At 44.3% G+C, this 13,812-nt stretch overlaps 4 protein-coding genes across 5 annotated transcripts; 1 reads left to right on the forward strand and 3 right to left on the reverse strand.

Annotated features, from left to right (window-relative positions):
- Positions 1-23: 23 nt before the first annotated feature.
- Positions 24-5,685, reverse strand: trp (transient receptor potential). Its single transcript, XM_017171393.3, has 14 exons — positions 5,352-5,685; positions 4,910-5,147; positions 4,709-4,851; positions 4,238-4,439; positions 3,971-4,147; positions 3,661-3,895; positions 3,310-3,608; positions 2,881-3,248; positions 2,442-2,799; positions 1,907-2,126; positions 1,682-1,847; positions 1,463-1,623; positions 1,248-1,402; positions 24-1,170 (listed from the first exon to the last, which is right to left on the reverse strand). Exons 1-14 carry the CDS (start codon positions 5,498-5,500, stop codon positions 118-120), a joined length of 3,924 nt encoding a protein of 1,307 aa, XP_017026882.1. The 5' UTR covers positions 5,501-5,685; the 3' UTR covers positions 24-117.
- A 3,055-nt stretch (positions 5,686-8,740) lies between these two features.
- Positions 8,741-9,615, reverse strand: Jon99Cii (Jonah 99Cii). The gene has a single exon (XM_017170999.3). It carries the CDS (start codon positions 9,581-9,583, stop codon positions 8,786-8,788), a length of 798 nt encoding a protein of 265 aa, XP_017026488.1. The 5' UTR covers positions 9,584-9,615; the 3' UTR covers positions 8,741-8,785.
- An 819-nt stretch (positions 9,616-10,434) lies between these two features.
- Positions 10,435-11,373, reverse strand: Jon99Ci (Jonah 99Ci). Its single transcript, XM_017171058.1, has 2 exons — positions 11,111-11,373; positions 10,435-11,056 (listed from the first exon to the last, which is right to left on the reverse strand). Exons 1-2 carry the CDS (start codon positions 11,371-11,373, stop codon positions 10,501-10,503), a joined length of 819 nt encoding a protein of 272 aa, XP_017026547.1. The 3' UTR covers positions 10,435-10,500.
- Positions 11,374-11,608: 235 nt separating this feature from the next.
- LOC108077822 (uncharacterized) lies at positions 11,609-13,802 on the forward strand. 2 transcript variants are annotated; one of them, XM_070286400.1, is made up of 3 exons: positions 11,609-11,709; positions 12,786-13,071; positions 13,155-13,802. In XM_070286400.1, the coding sequence occupies exons 2-3, from the start codon at positions 12,945-12,947 to the stop codon at positions 13,565-13,567; spliced, it is 540 nt and encodes a 179-aa protein (XP_070142501.1). In that variant the 5' UTR covers positions 11,609-11,709; positions 12,786-12,944; the 3' UTR covers positions 13,568-13,802. The 2 variants fall into 2 exon arrangements, with proteins under 2 accessions (XP_070142501.1, XP_017026835.1); XM_017171346.3 differs by lacking the exon at positions 11,609-11,709 and adding an exon at positions 12,145-12,569.
- Positions 13,803-13,812: the final 10 nt, after the last annotated feature.

Raw genomic sequence — 13,812 nt, forward strand, 5'->3', positions numbered from 1 at the left:
ACACTGGCAACATGTTCCGGCAATATGTTTCAGATTCGTTTATTGCTCACACAGACTATGGACCTTAAATACTAACGTAAGTAACTATGCTACTCCCTCGGTGCCGAGGAGGCCGCTTTAGAGCCAACCGGAGATCATGCGACCTGTGACCGTGGATTTTCCGCGCTCTCCGCCAGCTGCGGCGCTGCTCTGGCCCACTTTGATCGCTGGCTTAAGGGGCGCAGCTCCTGGTTTCTTGTCCTTGTCGTCGGCAGACTTCTTATCCTTGTCATCTCCGGGCTTTTTGTCCTTATCATCTCCTGGCTTCTTGTCCTTATCATCTCCTGGCTTCTTGTCCGTGTCATCGCCTGGCTTTTTGTCTTTGTCGTCCCCAGGTTTTTTGTCCTTACTATCGCCCGATTTCTTATCTTTGTCGTCACCTGGCTTCTTGTCCTTGTCATCGCCTGGCTTCTTGTCCTTGTCATCGCCTGGCTTCTTATCCTTGTCGTCGCCCGGTTTCTTGTCCTTATCGTCGCTAGGTTTCTTGGCATCCTGACCGTTCTTCTTGTCATCCGGCTTGCCAGCCCCGTTGGTGGCTTTCGTTCCCTCGGGAGCAGCTCCCTTGGCTCCTGGTTTCAGATCGGAATCTGGTTTGGCACCCGCTGGAGCCGAGGGAGCAGCACTCTTTGCAGCTCCATTGGTGGCCGGTGGCTTGGAGCTGTCGGTCTTGGAGGACTCCTCCTTCTTGCCAGCTGCCTCGGGCTTGGCTGGCTCTCCGGATTTTGGAGCTGATGGCTTGGTGTCTGCTGGCTTGGAGGGAGGAGCCGGAGCACTTGGCTTTTGCTGATCAGTTGGCTTGGCGCCATTACCGTTGGTGGCAGTCTGGGGCTTGGGAGCACCGCCTCCGGGAGGTGGCTTCTGATCCCCTGGCTTGGCACCAGGAGCACCAGGAGCTCCTGCTGGCTTGGAGTCTTTGGGTGGCTGCGACTTGTCTTTGTTCTTGTCATCCGCTGGTTTCTTATCATCACCCGGCTTCGTTATGGTTCCTTCTGGCGGTTTCTTATCCTTATCCTTATCTTTATCTTTATCCTTATCTTTGTCACCTGCTTTCTCGTCTATATTCTTGACGGAAGCTCTCAGGGCTGCTGCTGCCATCATGGAAACTCCGCCACTTGGGGCAGATTTTTTGGACTGCAATTATTTATATTAACAATTATTTAATTAATTACATTTTTAAATTTATTGCTAAAATAAGAAAGAAACTATACCCCAGAGGCATCAAGTGGCTTTTTCTCCTCTTCGCCATTAGGTCCGTCCTCATCATCGGCCAAGGAAACCTCGTCGGCTGCCATCTTCTTCCTCATGAACTTGACGTAGGCCACTCTGGTGGCACGAGTCACTTCGCCCAGGTTGGGATTGAATTCTGGTAGAGATTAGAATTAGTTTATGGAGGTTTTAATAAGGATTAATAAGCTGTTTTCACCTATCAATCGGGTCTGGTCCATCTGGAGACCCTCGTTGGCCTGCTCGATGATCTTCCTCCTCAGACTGCGTTGGCTGTGGCGCTGCATCGACGAGCGCTTGCTGCCAATAGGATCGGCGGCAAAGGTGTTCTTCCTGGCAATGGCATTCCAGTCCTTGTCTCTGTAAAAGTTAATTGGAAAATAACAAATGAAAATATATTTAATATTTAAGATTTTACCCCTTCTGAGTCTTCTTTCTGCCTATGACCTTGGCCAAAGACGAGAAGATGTCCCTTCCGTTTTCATTTTCGTTCATTTCCTGTTTCAGATTCTCCACAAAACCAATCTGGAAGTCCTTCAAAATACGCCGTTCCATCACCTTGCCCTTGGTGGTTCGGGCCACTCCTGAAAGTCAGAAGAGTTCAAAGGGAGTTCCTTCATTGGCTATCGAAACTCCTCCTCACCCTGAGACTTCTTCTCGATGTCGGGAACATCCCAACTGTTGTTGGTAAATATCTCCAGGAGTTCGAATCTCAAAGAGCTTATGTCCTGGCGCACCTCAATGATATCATCCTCGGTAATGCCGTAATCGTCCCGCCGCCGCTGCTCCGCCGTAATGTAGCGCCGCACCAGCAGCTTCATCACTTTGTCATGTAGGACCTGCGCCCGTTCCATGGACTTGCGCTGCGCGTTGGCGTAAGAGACAAGGAGAGAGAGTGAAAGAGTGGGGTTGAAAAGGATGCAGGACATTCGTGGTGTTGACGCACAGCGACCTCAGCATGGGCTTGATTGAAAATGATTTTCTATGAGATTTGTCTTGATTGCTGCTAGTCTCACAGTGACTGAGCCTTAAACTCAGGGATAAAGGATATTTAAGACTTGAAACTTCCCCACAGAAGTTAAATTTTTCCACAAAAATTAACAAGAATATTTCCCAGAAATTTGTAATAATAAAATGGGATTTGTTACTTTTAAATAAAGTAAAAATTCAATGTTTACCATAAAGCTCTTTGTTCGCGAAGGCCGCTTTCTGCCCAGAGTGTTCCTCAGCATCTTCATGTTGGGACACAGATTGAAAGGCGGTGGAATGGTGCCGCCATCCTCGAAGTAGCTCATCCACAGCTGCGAACGGGCGAACTTCCACTCGGTGTCGGCTCGCTCCGAGATGATCTGGTACGAGTTGGACATCATGGCAATCAGCATGTTGAGGAGCACAATGATATTGATCACCGAATAAGAACCGAACATGAGCAGGGCCCAAAACCGGGTGAAACTCTTGATGCCGGCCAGATCAAAGGAGACGAGATCCACCAGACCAAAGGAGGCCCAGAAAAGCGACTGCGATGTTTCAAATAAGCTGAAATATATAGAATATTTTATTATTATTTACTTCTTAGAATTCAACGTAAATTTTAAATCAAAAAAACCATCAACCTACTTGGAAAATCGTCGCCAAATGGTACAGGCCTTCTCCTGGTCATCGAAATCCGCCACATCCGGATGCAGATGATAGCACTTGTTCTTCTCCAGCTCGGCATAGTACCACAGCAGCTGATTCAGTCCACAGCCAAAGGCAAACAGCACCAGGGTGTAGATGAAGAAGAACTTGATGATGTCGATTATCATTCTTCCCAGAGAAACTTGCAGGGGACCCAAATGGGGATTTATAGAGAAGATGTGCACAAGTTTTAGATACGAAAAGACCATGCCAGCGGCAAAGGCGCCCTCCGATAAAAGCATGGGATCAAAGGGATGCCAGTGCTCGCGCGGAAAGTACGGATCTATGCCTCGGAACCAGAGATCGCGCTTTAAATATAAATTAATTAATATTTTAAAATGTTTAATCAAATTCTTAGCTGCCACTTACATGCACTATAACCCAGGCGGTGGCCCTACAAAGAATCCACGTCACATAGAACATATTCGATATATAGTCGACTATATTCCATAGATCCATGATGTACTCAAACAGGCCATCCGAATACAGCGACTTAAGTTCCTCGAATATCAGAGCCATGATGTAGGTTATAATAGCCAATTCTATGGGTCCTGGCAAGGAGCCACGTTCGTGCTTGCGCCAATCCTCCAGCATGGTCAGCATCCAGGGAAAGGCCAGGAGTTCGAAGGTGATCTGCACAACTCTTAGAGAGGCGGCGCCAAGAAGCACTAGAAATAAGTTGTATTAATAAGGATATAAAACCTAAAAGGATATATCTACTCAGGAAAAACATGTAGGAGCAGGAATGTGTAATGAACTTGACAAAGGGCTTGCGCATGAACTTGGCTCCATCGGAATCCGGGGCCAGGATGTACTTCAAACTGTAGAGGGGAAAGCTGCAGCCCAGTTTCACGACATCCATAAGTTGCTGCGAAGCCTGTTTGCGCCGGAAGCCGGGCAGTCCGTCGTACCAAATGGCAGCCAGTAATTGTTGTACATTGGGATGTGCCACGAACTATTAAGAAGATGTAAATAAATAAATATTTAAGGATATCCCACTAATCCCTTCTTAACGTTATCCAAAACTCACCGTCTTCTGCTTATATCGAATGGCCAGCTTCAATCGCTCCAAAGTCTGCCTCTGGCCCGGACACCAGATATCGTGGGACGGCTCATGATTGAAATTTAGCATCACCTCCAGCTCCATGGATGTGCGTGCATGGTCCAGGAGCGACGTTCCAAAGTCCTGCACCATCTGACGCATCTCCTGTTGGGCAAACACAAACAAAGGTCGCATTCGCAGCACTACCCATGCTTACATTGGCTACAACTACACAGTGGAGATGGTCTTGCGTACCGTGTATTCGGCACGGAACTCCGATTCCATGGCCTGTAGGCGCTTCAGTTCCCAGGACAGCTGGAAGGCGGTCAGGACAGGGTCCCGTGAGCTGAGTGCTATCAGGGAGCTGGCAGAGAGCGCCCTGTACGCGTTGATCCTAGACTGGGAGTGGCGCAGGGAGTCGGTGGTCTGCGAGGTCACGCACTCGTCACAGCCGCACCTAAAGGATGGTTCAAAGGGATCTCAATCTAATTTAAATTCTTTCTTAATATTTTTTTCGTTAAATAAACATTCATTGTGCACATATTTCCCCTCAAATTCCGTGAACCTGTATGAATTTTCACCCTAAGTAGCCATTAGTTGGTTATAATTAGAACAGCCCCTCAGTTTCGGACTTTGGAGCTGCACGAGTGCAATGCATGGTGGACAAACAAAGGAACGTGCCGGACGTAGGACGAGGTGGCTCACCAGTCACAACTCTCTACTCACTTGACGTCGTGCGGCATGGGCAGCGTGGCACCGCGATCCAGGAGAATTTTGAGTATCTCATAGTTGTTTCGGTGGGCGGCCAGGATGAGGGGCGTGATGTCTACGGTAAAAGTGGACTTGGAGCGGTCCACTGCCTCCCAGCTCTGGCAATGTAACAATAATGAGTGACCAATTTGCGTAACGTACACGTATGTAACCTACATAAGGCTGGCCCTCCTTGTGGTTTGTCTCCTCCCACTGCAGCAGCTCCTCCACGGCCTCTACATACTCCTCGGATATAGCATGCAGGAGAGCATCGCCCACTTCAATGTTGTTCTCCAAAAGGAGCACCATTAGGTCAAAGTTCTCGTTTTCAATGGCTGAAATGAGGGCTGAGCGATTCATGGGATCCGTGCAGTTAATGTTGAACTTATCCGAGCCGAGGTACTCCTCAAGGATACTTTAAGGACGAAACTGTTTTAGCAAAGGGAAGCTAGGTAGCAGTGCTGCCAACATCAAACAGTTTAGAAAAATAAAAAAAGCATAACCAGGACAACAAAGGACATGCAAAATAACTATAAACTTTTCCGAAACAGTTTTTTAAACCAAGAAAAAACTACAGTAAATTGGCAGCACCGACTGAAAAGGACCTTTGTGACCCTACTTCTTGACACCCGGAAGGTCACCACGCTCGCAGGACAATATGAAATTCTTCTCCACATCACTGAGTATGTACTCCTCGGCCATCATCAGATCGTAATCCAGACGCGAGCCGAGAGCCTTCTCGGCATCCGATTCCGTAGCCGCCGACATGTCTTAGCTATTTGTTCTTTACTTTATGCGAACAATTGGATTCTTCACATCTCACAACACTCTGGGGGGATTGAGTCCCTGCACCGCGAGAGTCCTTGCCGTAATCCTTTCGCGCACTGTATCCTTTAGTGTTCCGCCATCGCGCGATGCTTAGTCTCCGATTTCCCGCACTGGACTGGCCAGAAGGCGGCAGCCGCCAGACGGTATATTCCACTAATTACATTAGCGCCGGACACTCTGGTACTTGGAAACTCGGTCAATGTGTAGGCAAATCGCAAGTCAATGGGCCCATTTGTGGTCAAGCGGTAGGTAGTTGTGGGGCTGCCCGCCCGGGAGGCAGACACCGATTTTAGCATAGGTATTTGGCCATTATTACCCATGTTACCTGGCGGCTGCACGTGATTAGCCAGCAGCGTATTTGCTTTCTTCGATTTTCGAAGCCCTAGCACCGAGATCGGTCGGCTTTGATGCATAAAAATCCATACTATGCAAGCGGCTGTGTGGGGGAATGTGTTTTAAAAGGTAATTACTTAATATTATTCCAATTTTAATAAATCAAGGCTTTAGGGCTGTTAAGGGGAAAAGAGAGCCTGGAAGGGGAACTTTATTTGACTTATTAAGTATAGGATAGCTCTATAAAATAGTACCTAATTTTGTATATATTTCTTTTATTTTTATAACGAAAATACATCTACATTATACGGGTTCATGAGGCCTTATTATATCCTTGCAAAGCATTATATTTTCAGTCAGAAGCTTGCAATGCAGTCAAGGAGTCATTTCCGACCCTATAAATCATATATATTCTTGATCAGCATCAACAGGCGAATCTATTTAACATGGCAGCTAAAAAAAAAAAATTTTCAAAAAATTGAAAATTTTATAAATTTTATACATCATTAAAATTCTGAAAAATCGAAAAAATTTTGATTTCTTAAAATTTTAAATTTAGTATGCCAACGTGTTAAGCTTCTGAAAACTAACTCAGAAAAGCTATCCGAATCGAAATTAATGAATTTTTGGCTTAGTTATGATCGATTTTCCAATTAGTACCCTGTTATTCTTTGGACTTTCCCTTCTGTTTCTCTGCTGCTTAAGTATTTAAAACAAACAAATCGAAATGTTATTTTATATAAAAATAAATAAATAAATATTCACTTATTTAAGCATCTTAATGAATACAAAATATTGTGTAACCTTCATCAAATAAATTAGTTTGACCAAAGTCTTCTAGTATTTGATTAATAATATCCTTAAATATCTTCTTTTGTTTTTAGATTTGCTTATCTTCTTATTATCCTTGTAATTAATACATCAAATTATTTAGGAAATATAGTAAGCTATTTAAATGTTTAGTGGTTTACGACCATTTACTAGAAAGCTATTCAAATCTAGGCGGCATCGTAGTAAATAGACAAGCTTTTAAGCTTCTCAGCTAAACTCACCACACCTGTTCCCAACAGTCAGATTTTGGAAGAAAAAAATAACCCTATTATTATTTAGCACCTTTTCCCACTGGGTCACTGATTAAGAGATGATGATTGATTAATATTGATTAATCCCACACCTGAAAACGACCCGAAACCTTACTGAGATACCCAGCTTGAGACCTTGAAACCTTGAATGTTGAATGCTGCCTGCCTACTTGAGGGCGCTTGCAGGGCTTTTTGTATGTCAATGCACTTGGAAATAAATAACAGCTCCTGCTCCTGGGGGCAGGCAAAAAGGAGCAAAGGAACAAACACTCCTCCAAGGAGCGCCCTTTGAAATGTACGTTTGAAGGTGGAGGAGGGTTCGGGAGAGAAATGGAATGGCACGCCATGGCCTGGCATCGTACGTGTTCAAGTTGTTCAGCGTTTTTCAGCGGGGTTAATGCACCTTTCGCTCCATAAGGAATTTCAAAATTAAAGCCAACGCTGCAGCTGGGCTCTCATTAAGTGCAGATTAATTAGTGTGGGATAATGGAAAAATACCTGGCATGCCGCAGTGGTAACGTGATGATAAATAGCAGTATTTAATTGATAAAATATTGTTTATTTGCAGAGCGCCAATGTATTGAGACACTTGGAGCAAATATACTCTAATAAATATGCCTGGCTACCTCAGAAACCCATTTTAAATGTCAGCATTTATAGTTTCCTATTTATTTTCTAAATTAACTTCAAGTAACTACATTTTTGCAGTGCACAATATGGCCGCACTCAATGATACATTGGCCCCCAACAGAACTCCTGCCTTATTTAGCTTGACAAGAGCCCTCGTGAGTTATGTGCACAATTTTCAACGAAACAAGAAAAAAGGGAAAGAGCACATTTCCCTCGCTTTCCGTAGCAGGTTGCACTTTCACTGTTTCCACAATGGAGCCTGCAACATTTCGCAATCTAAAATAATCTTGCCTTCTCCTATGAATACATAAATTTTAGGCTAATAAAAATCAAGCTCTTGAGGACTGATTTCCTTTATGGCAACCGAGTAGATAAGGGCCTTGGGTAAATCAAATAGATAATGGTTTTATGAATCGGGTTCGGTCAATAGTATTTTTTAAATTTATTTGACTGTCAATTGATTATGCGAATCATTGAGAACGCTGATTATTTTAAATATTTCCTTGTCTTAAATGACTAAGATCAAGACACTTTGAATCGAAGTTAATCTCTAACAAATAAAATGTAATTTATTGAGAAGCTGTCATATGATTAGGTAAATCATTGAGGAAGTTGATAATTAAAACTGCGTTGTTATGTGTTATTCTATTTTTGTTGTTTAAGTACATTGGTCGTAAAAATTAGTTTATGTATAGGAAAAATATAAATACAGTTGAGATAAGGTGGGTCTAAAATATTTTGTGGATTTTTTTAATCTTCAACATAAATTGAATAAAGTTTGTAGTTGTAAATTATTTGACATAGAAACCTAGCAACATATCCGGTGGATACATTTTCAGGGATGTTTGTTTTCTTTTTTTTTAATAATAAATACTATTTTAAATTAAGGGGGTCTTCTCATTGGGCAACTTTTTTTTTTCGATTTTTTTTTTTTTGCATTTGTTTATAGCTTGTTTACCACTTTCCTACTTCCTCATGGAAAGTGGTGGAATCCTTATGAATACAATTTAAATGCTAAAAGTCTACTGCTTTAATATGAATCAGAGCAGTAGGAGGTTTTCATTTTCAATCAAGGATAATTTTATATTCCTTCGATTTCTTAATAAACCCAAAAATGTCCTTCAAAAACCCCAAATAGATATACCAAAGTTTTTATGCATTCATTGTTTTCTTCAAATATTTAGTAGCTGATGCCAGTGTTGTCGCGGATCCAGTCCAGGTATCCAGTAACGCGGGTGAACACGGCAGGGTGTCCGGCCTGGCAGCCGGCTCCCGAGCCGAAGGAGGTAACTCCAACCAGGCGGTTGCCGTCGTGTGTAACCAGGGGGCCACCGGAGTCACCGCCGCAGGTGGACTTGCCGCCTTCGGTGTTGATGCAGATCATGTAGTCGTGGAGAGACCAGAAGCGGCTGCAGTCGCCCTGGGACATGATCTGGACATCCACAGCCTGGAGCCAGTCGGGCAGCGGGCTGCCGTCGTAGGTGCCGCCCCATCCGGAGGCAACAGCCCACCAGCCAGCATAGCTTTGGTAGCGGTCGTTGCCACCGGGCAGCTCCACCTTGTTGACCAGGTGCCAGAAGTCCACGTGCGGGGTGCGGATCAGCGAGATGTCGTTGTGCAGGTTGCCGCTGTTGTAGTGGTGGTGCTGAATGATGTCGCCGCTTCCAACCCAGTGGGTGTACTGGGGCTGGGTGCGGATGCTGGCGCCGTAGTTGATGGTCACGCCGCTGGCTCCGTTGGTGCAGTGAGCAGCCGTCAGGACCCAGGTGTTGCCGATGATCGAGCCACCACACCACCAGTTGCCATTACCGCTGAACAACAAGCCAACAATGTAGGGCACCTTGCCCTCGTAGGCCGGGTAGCCGTTGGTGATGCGTCCCTGGATGTCCTTGATGGGCACAGGGTTCAGCTTCTGCTGGGGAGCAGGGATGGCGGTGGCCGCAGCCACGGCCAAGGCCAGGAATACGAACAGTTTCATCTCGATCAAGACTCACAACTCATGGTTTTCCCCACCCGAGAGCGGCCTTTTATACCAAAAGAAGTGGCCTTATCTCCCCGCCTTGCACACATCCCCAAGAGCTCGCTTCTGGTCTACTTGTATGTAAAACTGGGGGGCAGTAAATCTCATCGAGTTCCCTTTGTGACAAACTGATAAGTTCGGCGGCACAAGTGGCTTCTTTTTGCTGAAATTATGACCGGCACTTGGCGCTGGCTGACGTGAGGCCCATTTGTAACACAAGTTCTTAAGGGTGTCAATAATATTGGGAGATAGTGGATGAATGTAATTAGATTTGCAAAGGATCGTAGGGGCAATCCCTACAAGGATTTGGTTAATATATTACCATACATATTTGTAGTTTAATGGGAATCATAATTAAATAAAAATCTCTTGAGATTTTCTATGGAGCTTCCAGAGATTAAAATAAATACCATATTTATTATCATTTCAACAAATTTATTAATCGGAGAAGACTATATTTCTAATATATACCTTGAGGTAATATAAACTTAGAGCAAAGTCTTTTCTATTAATAACAATAATTTGACACTACAACTTACAAAAATAGATCAAACATCGGAAAACATCTAACAAATATTACTCATACGACTTGTTGGACAGACTTATTATATCCTAAGAAAAACATAAGCTTACTTAAAGTATTTCAAGCTTTACAGTTAAAATGCTGATATATTAAATATATTAAGCCGTTGGCCTTAACCCATAGATTTATTGATAATTGTAAGAAAAATAGTATTATATTTTATTATAAGAATAATATAAAAACTCATCCAATGAATTTAATGTTAAAACGAAAAAGACGTTTTCCCTTAATTCTTCACAAATATATATCTTTGTTTTATTTTAGTTCAGAAAAATATTGGATTATACATATTTTAATAATAAATGCCGGTCTCCTCCTTGATCCATTCCAAGTACTTGGTTACACGGGTAAATCCAGCAGGTGCTCCCACCTGGCAGCCATAACTGGAGACAAAAGAGGTAACTCCGATCAGCTTGTTGCCCTCCTGGGAGACAAGTGGCCCACCGGAATCTCCCTGGCAGGTGGCCTTGCCATTAGGAGTATCCACGCAAATGGTGTTCTCAGAAGCCGTCTCAGTTCCGTAGTAGGCCTGGCACTCTGCCACGGAGATCACGCGGACATCCACCACTCGCAGATCCTCAACCACATTGCTTCCATCGTAGATGGCACCCCAGCCAGAGGCGATGGCCCAATTGTTATCATAGGAGTTGTAGCGATCCTCCAAACTGGGTAGCTCAATCTTGTCAACCAGGCTGTAGAAATCCACATGGGGAGTCTTGATCAAAGCCAAATCAGCGTCCAGACCATGGTATTCGGGATACATAATCAAGTTCTCCTTGCCCACAGTGTGACGGAAGGCGGGCTCGTTGTAGTTGATGGCACCATAGTACAGGGAAGCCTCATCGGCACTGAGGGTATAGAAATTGCGTTAATTTTATTTAATTAATTGCTTTAAAACCTACCCATCAATGCAGTGTCCGGCAGTGAGCACCCAAGTGTGTCCGATAATTGAGCCACCGCACCACCACCAGCGGCCGTTGCTGTTCAGGCTCACTCCCACGATGTAGGGAATCTGTCCTTCAGTCGCCAAAACTCCATTGGTAATGCGACCTTCAATGCTCCTGCTCTCCGCCTTCAAGTCCCGCGGATGCACCGCAGAGTGGGGAATAGTGGAAGCACTGCAAGCAGCCACAAGGACAAGCACCAAGAGTGTAAGACCTGCCATTTCTGGAGACTGAAACTGCTCGCAGGGTGGCCATAGTGTTATATAGACCCAATGATTTTATTATCAATGCAAATACAATTGGCAAATCTTATCTCGCATATGCCACTTACTCGGCGATACTTATCAAAAAATAAGTTTAATTTATATTAGCTTATACTTTAACTGATTGCTAGAGAAAGTTGAGTTCATTTCCATAATTTTTAAAATTTTATTTAAAACAAATCAGGAAACAAATATAATTGTAAAAACAGAGTGACAACATTCTTTAAAGTTTAAAGTCCCTTTGAATAAATTGAAACACCAAAAGCAACAGGGAAACATCAACAAAGAAGAAAGGTACCAGGAAACCCACTTAAATTCTTCGACATAGAAATTGCAATCGAGGGTCATGCGATATCCTTGAAGTAGCCCGGGAAATAGTGCAACGGAAAACAAAATACGATTATGGCAATCAAAAGGGAAGTCCACATTCGGAACTACCTCACAATACAGCAGAGTCCAGTTGCTCTTAAAGCGAAACTCGATATGAGTTCTGAGAAAGCCCCAAGGCAAGTGGAATGGATGACAACAGCACCCACTCATTAGGAATCTATTGGGACTGGACTCCACTGGCCTGTGCTATGTTTGCTATTTCCGTGCTCCTTCTTGACCACTTCGACCGCATATTGCACTGTGGAAAATCTCATTGGCGGAAACTCACCACGGGCCGGAGAGCTATTAAAGCCGACCCCCGACGCGCCATGAGTCAGTTTACGACTCGGCGTCCAGGCAGTCAGATCCTTCGCGCGCGTCGCGTCTTCCGTGAAAACACGAATAATATAATTAAAAGTTTGCGCGCGTCTTCCCGCTGAACGAACATCCATCCCCATTCAAAACTGGGTTCCTACAGGCAGTGCAAATCACAAAGTGCAGGAGGCATTAATTAATTTAATGCACCTCCTGCTTATCCTGGGAGTACAAAGACAGAAACACAATACATTCTATGCGGCGGCGAGTGATTGAGAGTTCAAAGAACCGCTTTAAAAGGATACCTGTGCCCTGTCCTGTGTGTGTCCCCTCAGTGTTTGTTTTCCGTGCACGGCACCCATAACAACAGCAGGACTCTCGATTAGCGTTCAAGGCGGGGCGATTAAGTCATCCTCCCACAACCTCATCGGGCGAATTAGTTTTTACTGGTTTTCAGGGAAATAAAAACTGTAAGTTCCGGAAGTCAAGTTAACACTTAAAAACAAAACTTTAAAACTAAAAAATATAGAAAAATACAAGGATCATAAATTACAGACATTTTTAACTAAACTAAAAAAGTAAGGAACATAGTCGTATCAACTAGTAATAATTTATCCCAGAAATTTAAGTATCATTTTCATTTCTTCAAACAAAATCTAGTGAAACTATAACTTTTAAATTTTCAGCTTTCCACAAACGAACCAAAGTACAATTAGCACAAAATGTTCCATCTCAACCCTCGAACAGAATTTCGGTTGTCTATAAGTGACTAGACTAACCAACCAGCCAATCAGAACCCTATACAAGCCCCGAATCCCCAAAAAAGAAACCAAATCAAGAGCAGGATGCACCAGGTACTCAGCTACGAGACGGCAGTGCGGGCCAACAGCTCCCGCGAGTTCCGTGAATACGTCTCCAAGCGCACTTGTGCCTCCCTGGTGCTAACGATTGCCTTCTTCATGCTGATAACAGGTGAGTTCTGGGTGAAAGGCCGACATCAAACCGGATCTTAGCCGCTAACGAGTCCCACTTGTGTGTGTACCCCGATTCCGCAGGATACTTGCTGGGCAATTTCGTGGCCGAGCGCAAGTATCACATTCGCCAGATGACAAAGAGCGTGATTAAGGACGTGGACGGCGAGAGGTCCGTGAAGCTGAACAGCGAGGAATATGTCAGCCTGCAGGAGCTGCAAACGTATCAGAAGACCAAGGGTCAGTTGCTGGTGTCTGCCCAGGTTCTGGACAAGCTACAGCAGCAAGACGAGAGCGAACGGTATCTGGCCACCTCGCTGAACACGGAGATCTTCAACAAGTACATATCCTGCACCCAGGACATACCGCCCAACACGAACATTGCGGCCAGCCAGTTCATCGAGCAGCTAGTGGACAACACGGTGGCCAGGCAGCGTCACTGCATGCGGATTATCCAGGTGGTCATCGACAACCACCTGGCCAACAGCCAGCTGTAGGAGATTTGGGATGTTAGAATCGTTTACCGGGCCCAAGTGCAAAATGTGCCATTAATGCGAAATTATTTATATAAATGTATGTGCTTCTAGGTGTGCTCAATGTGTGTGTTTCCAGCTAATTAGAATGTAATTTTGTATGTCGTTGGTATAGTATTTACTTGCCCTAGTTTTTTTATACATGTCTGCATTTAAAGCAATCTAAAACAAAATTAAATATAGATGTTAAAAAGGAAAAGAGCGTAAAA

The sequence above is a fragment of the Drosophila kikkawai genome, chromosome 3R (assembly GCF_030179895.1).
Source record: "Drosophila kikkawai strain 14028-0561.14 chromosome 3R, DkikHiC1v2, whole genome shotgun sequence".
Taxonomy (NCBI): domain Eukaryota; kingdom Metazoa; phylum Arthropoda; class Insecta; order Diptera; family Drosophilidae; genus Drosophila; species Drosophila kikkawai.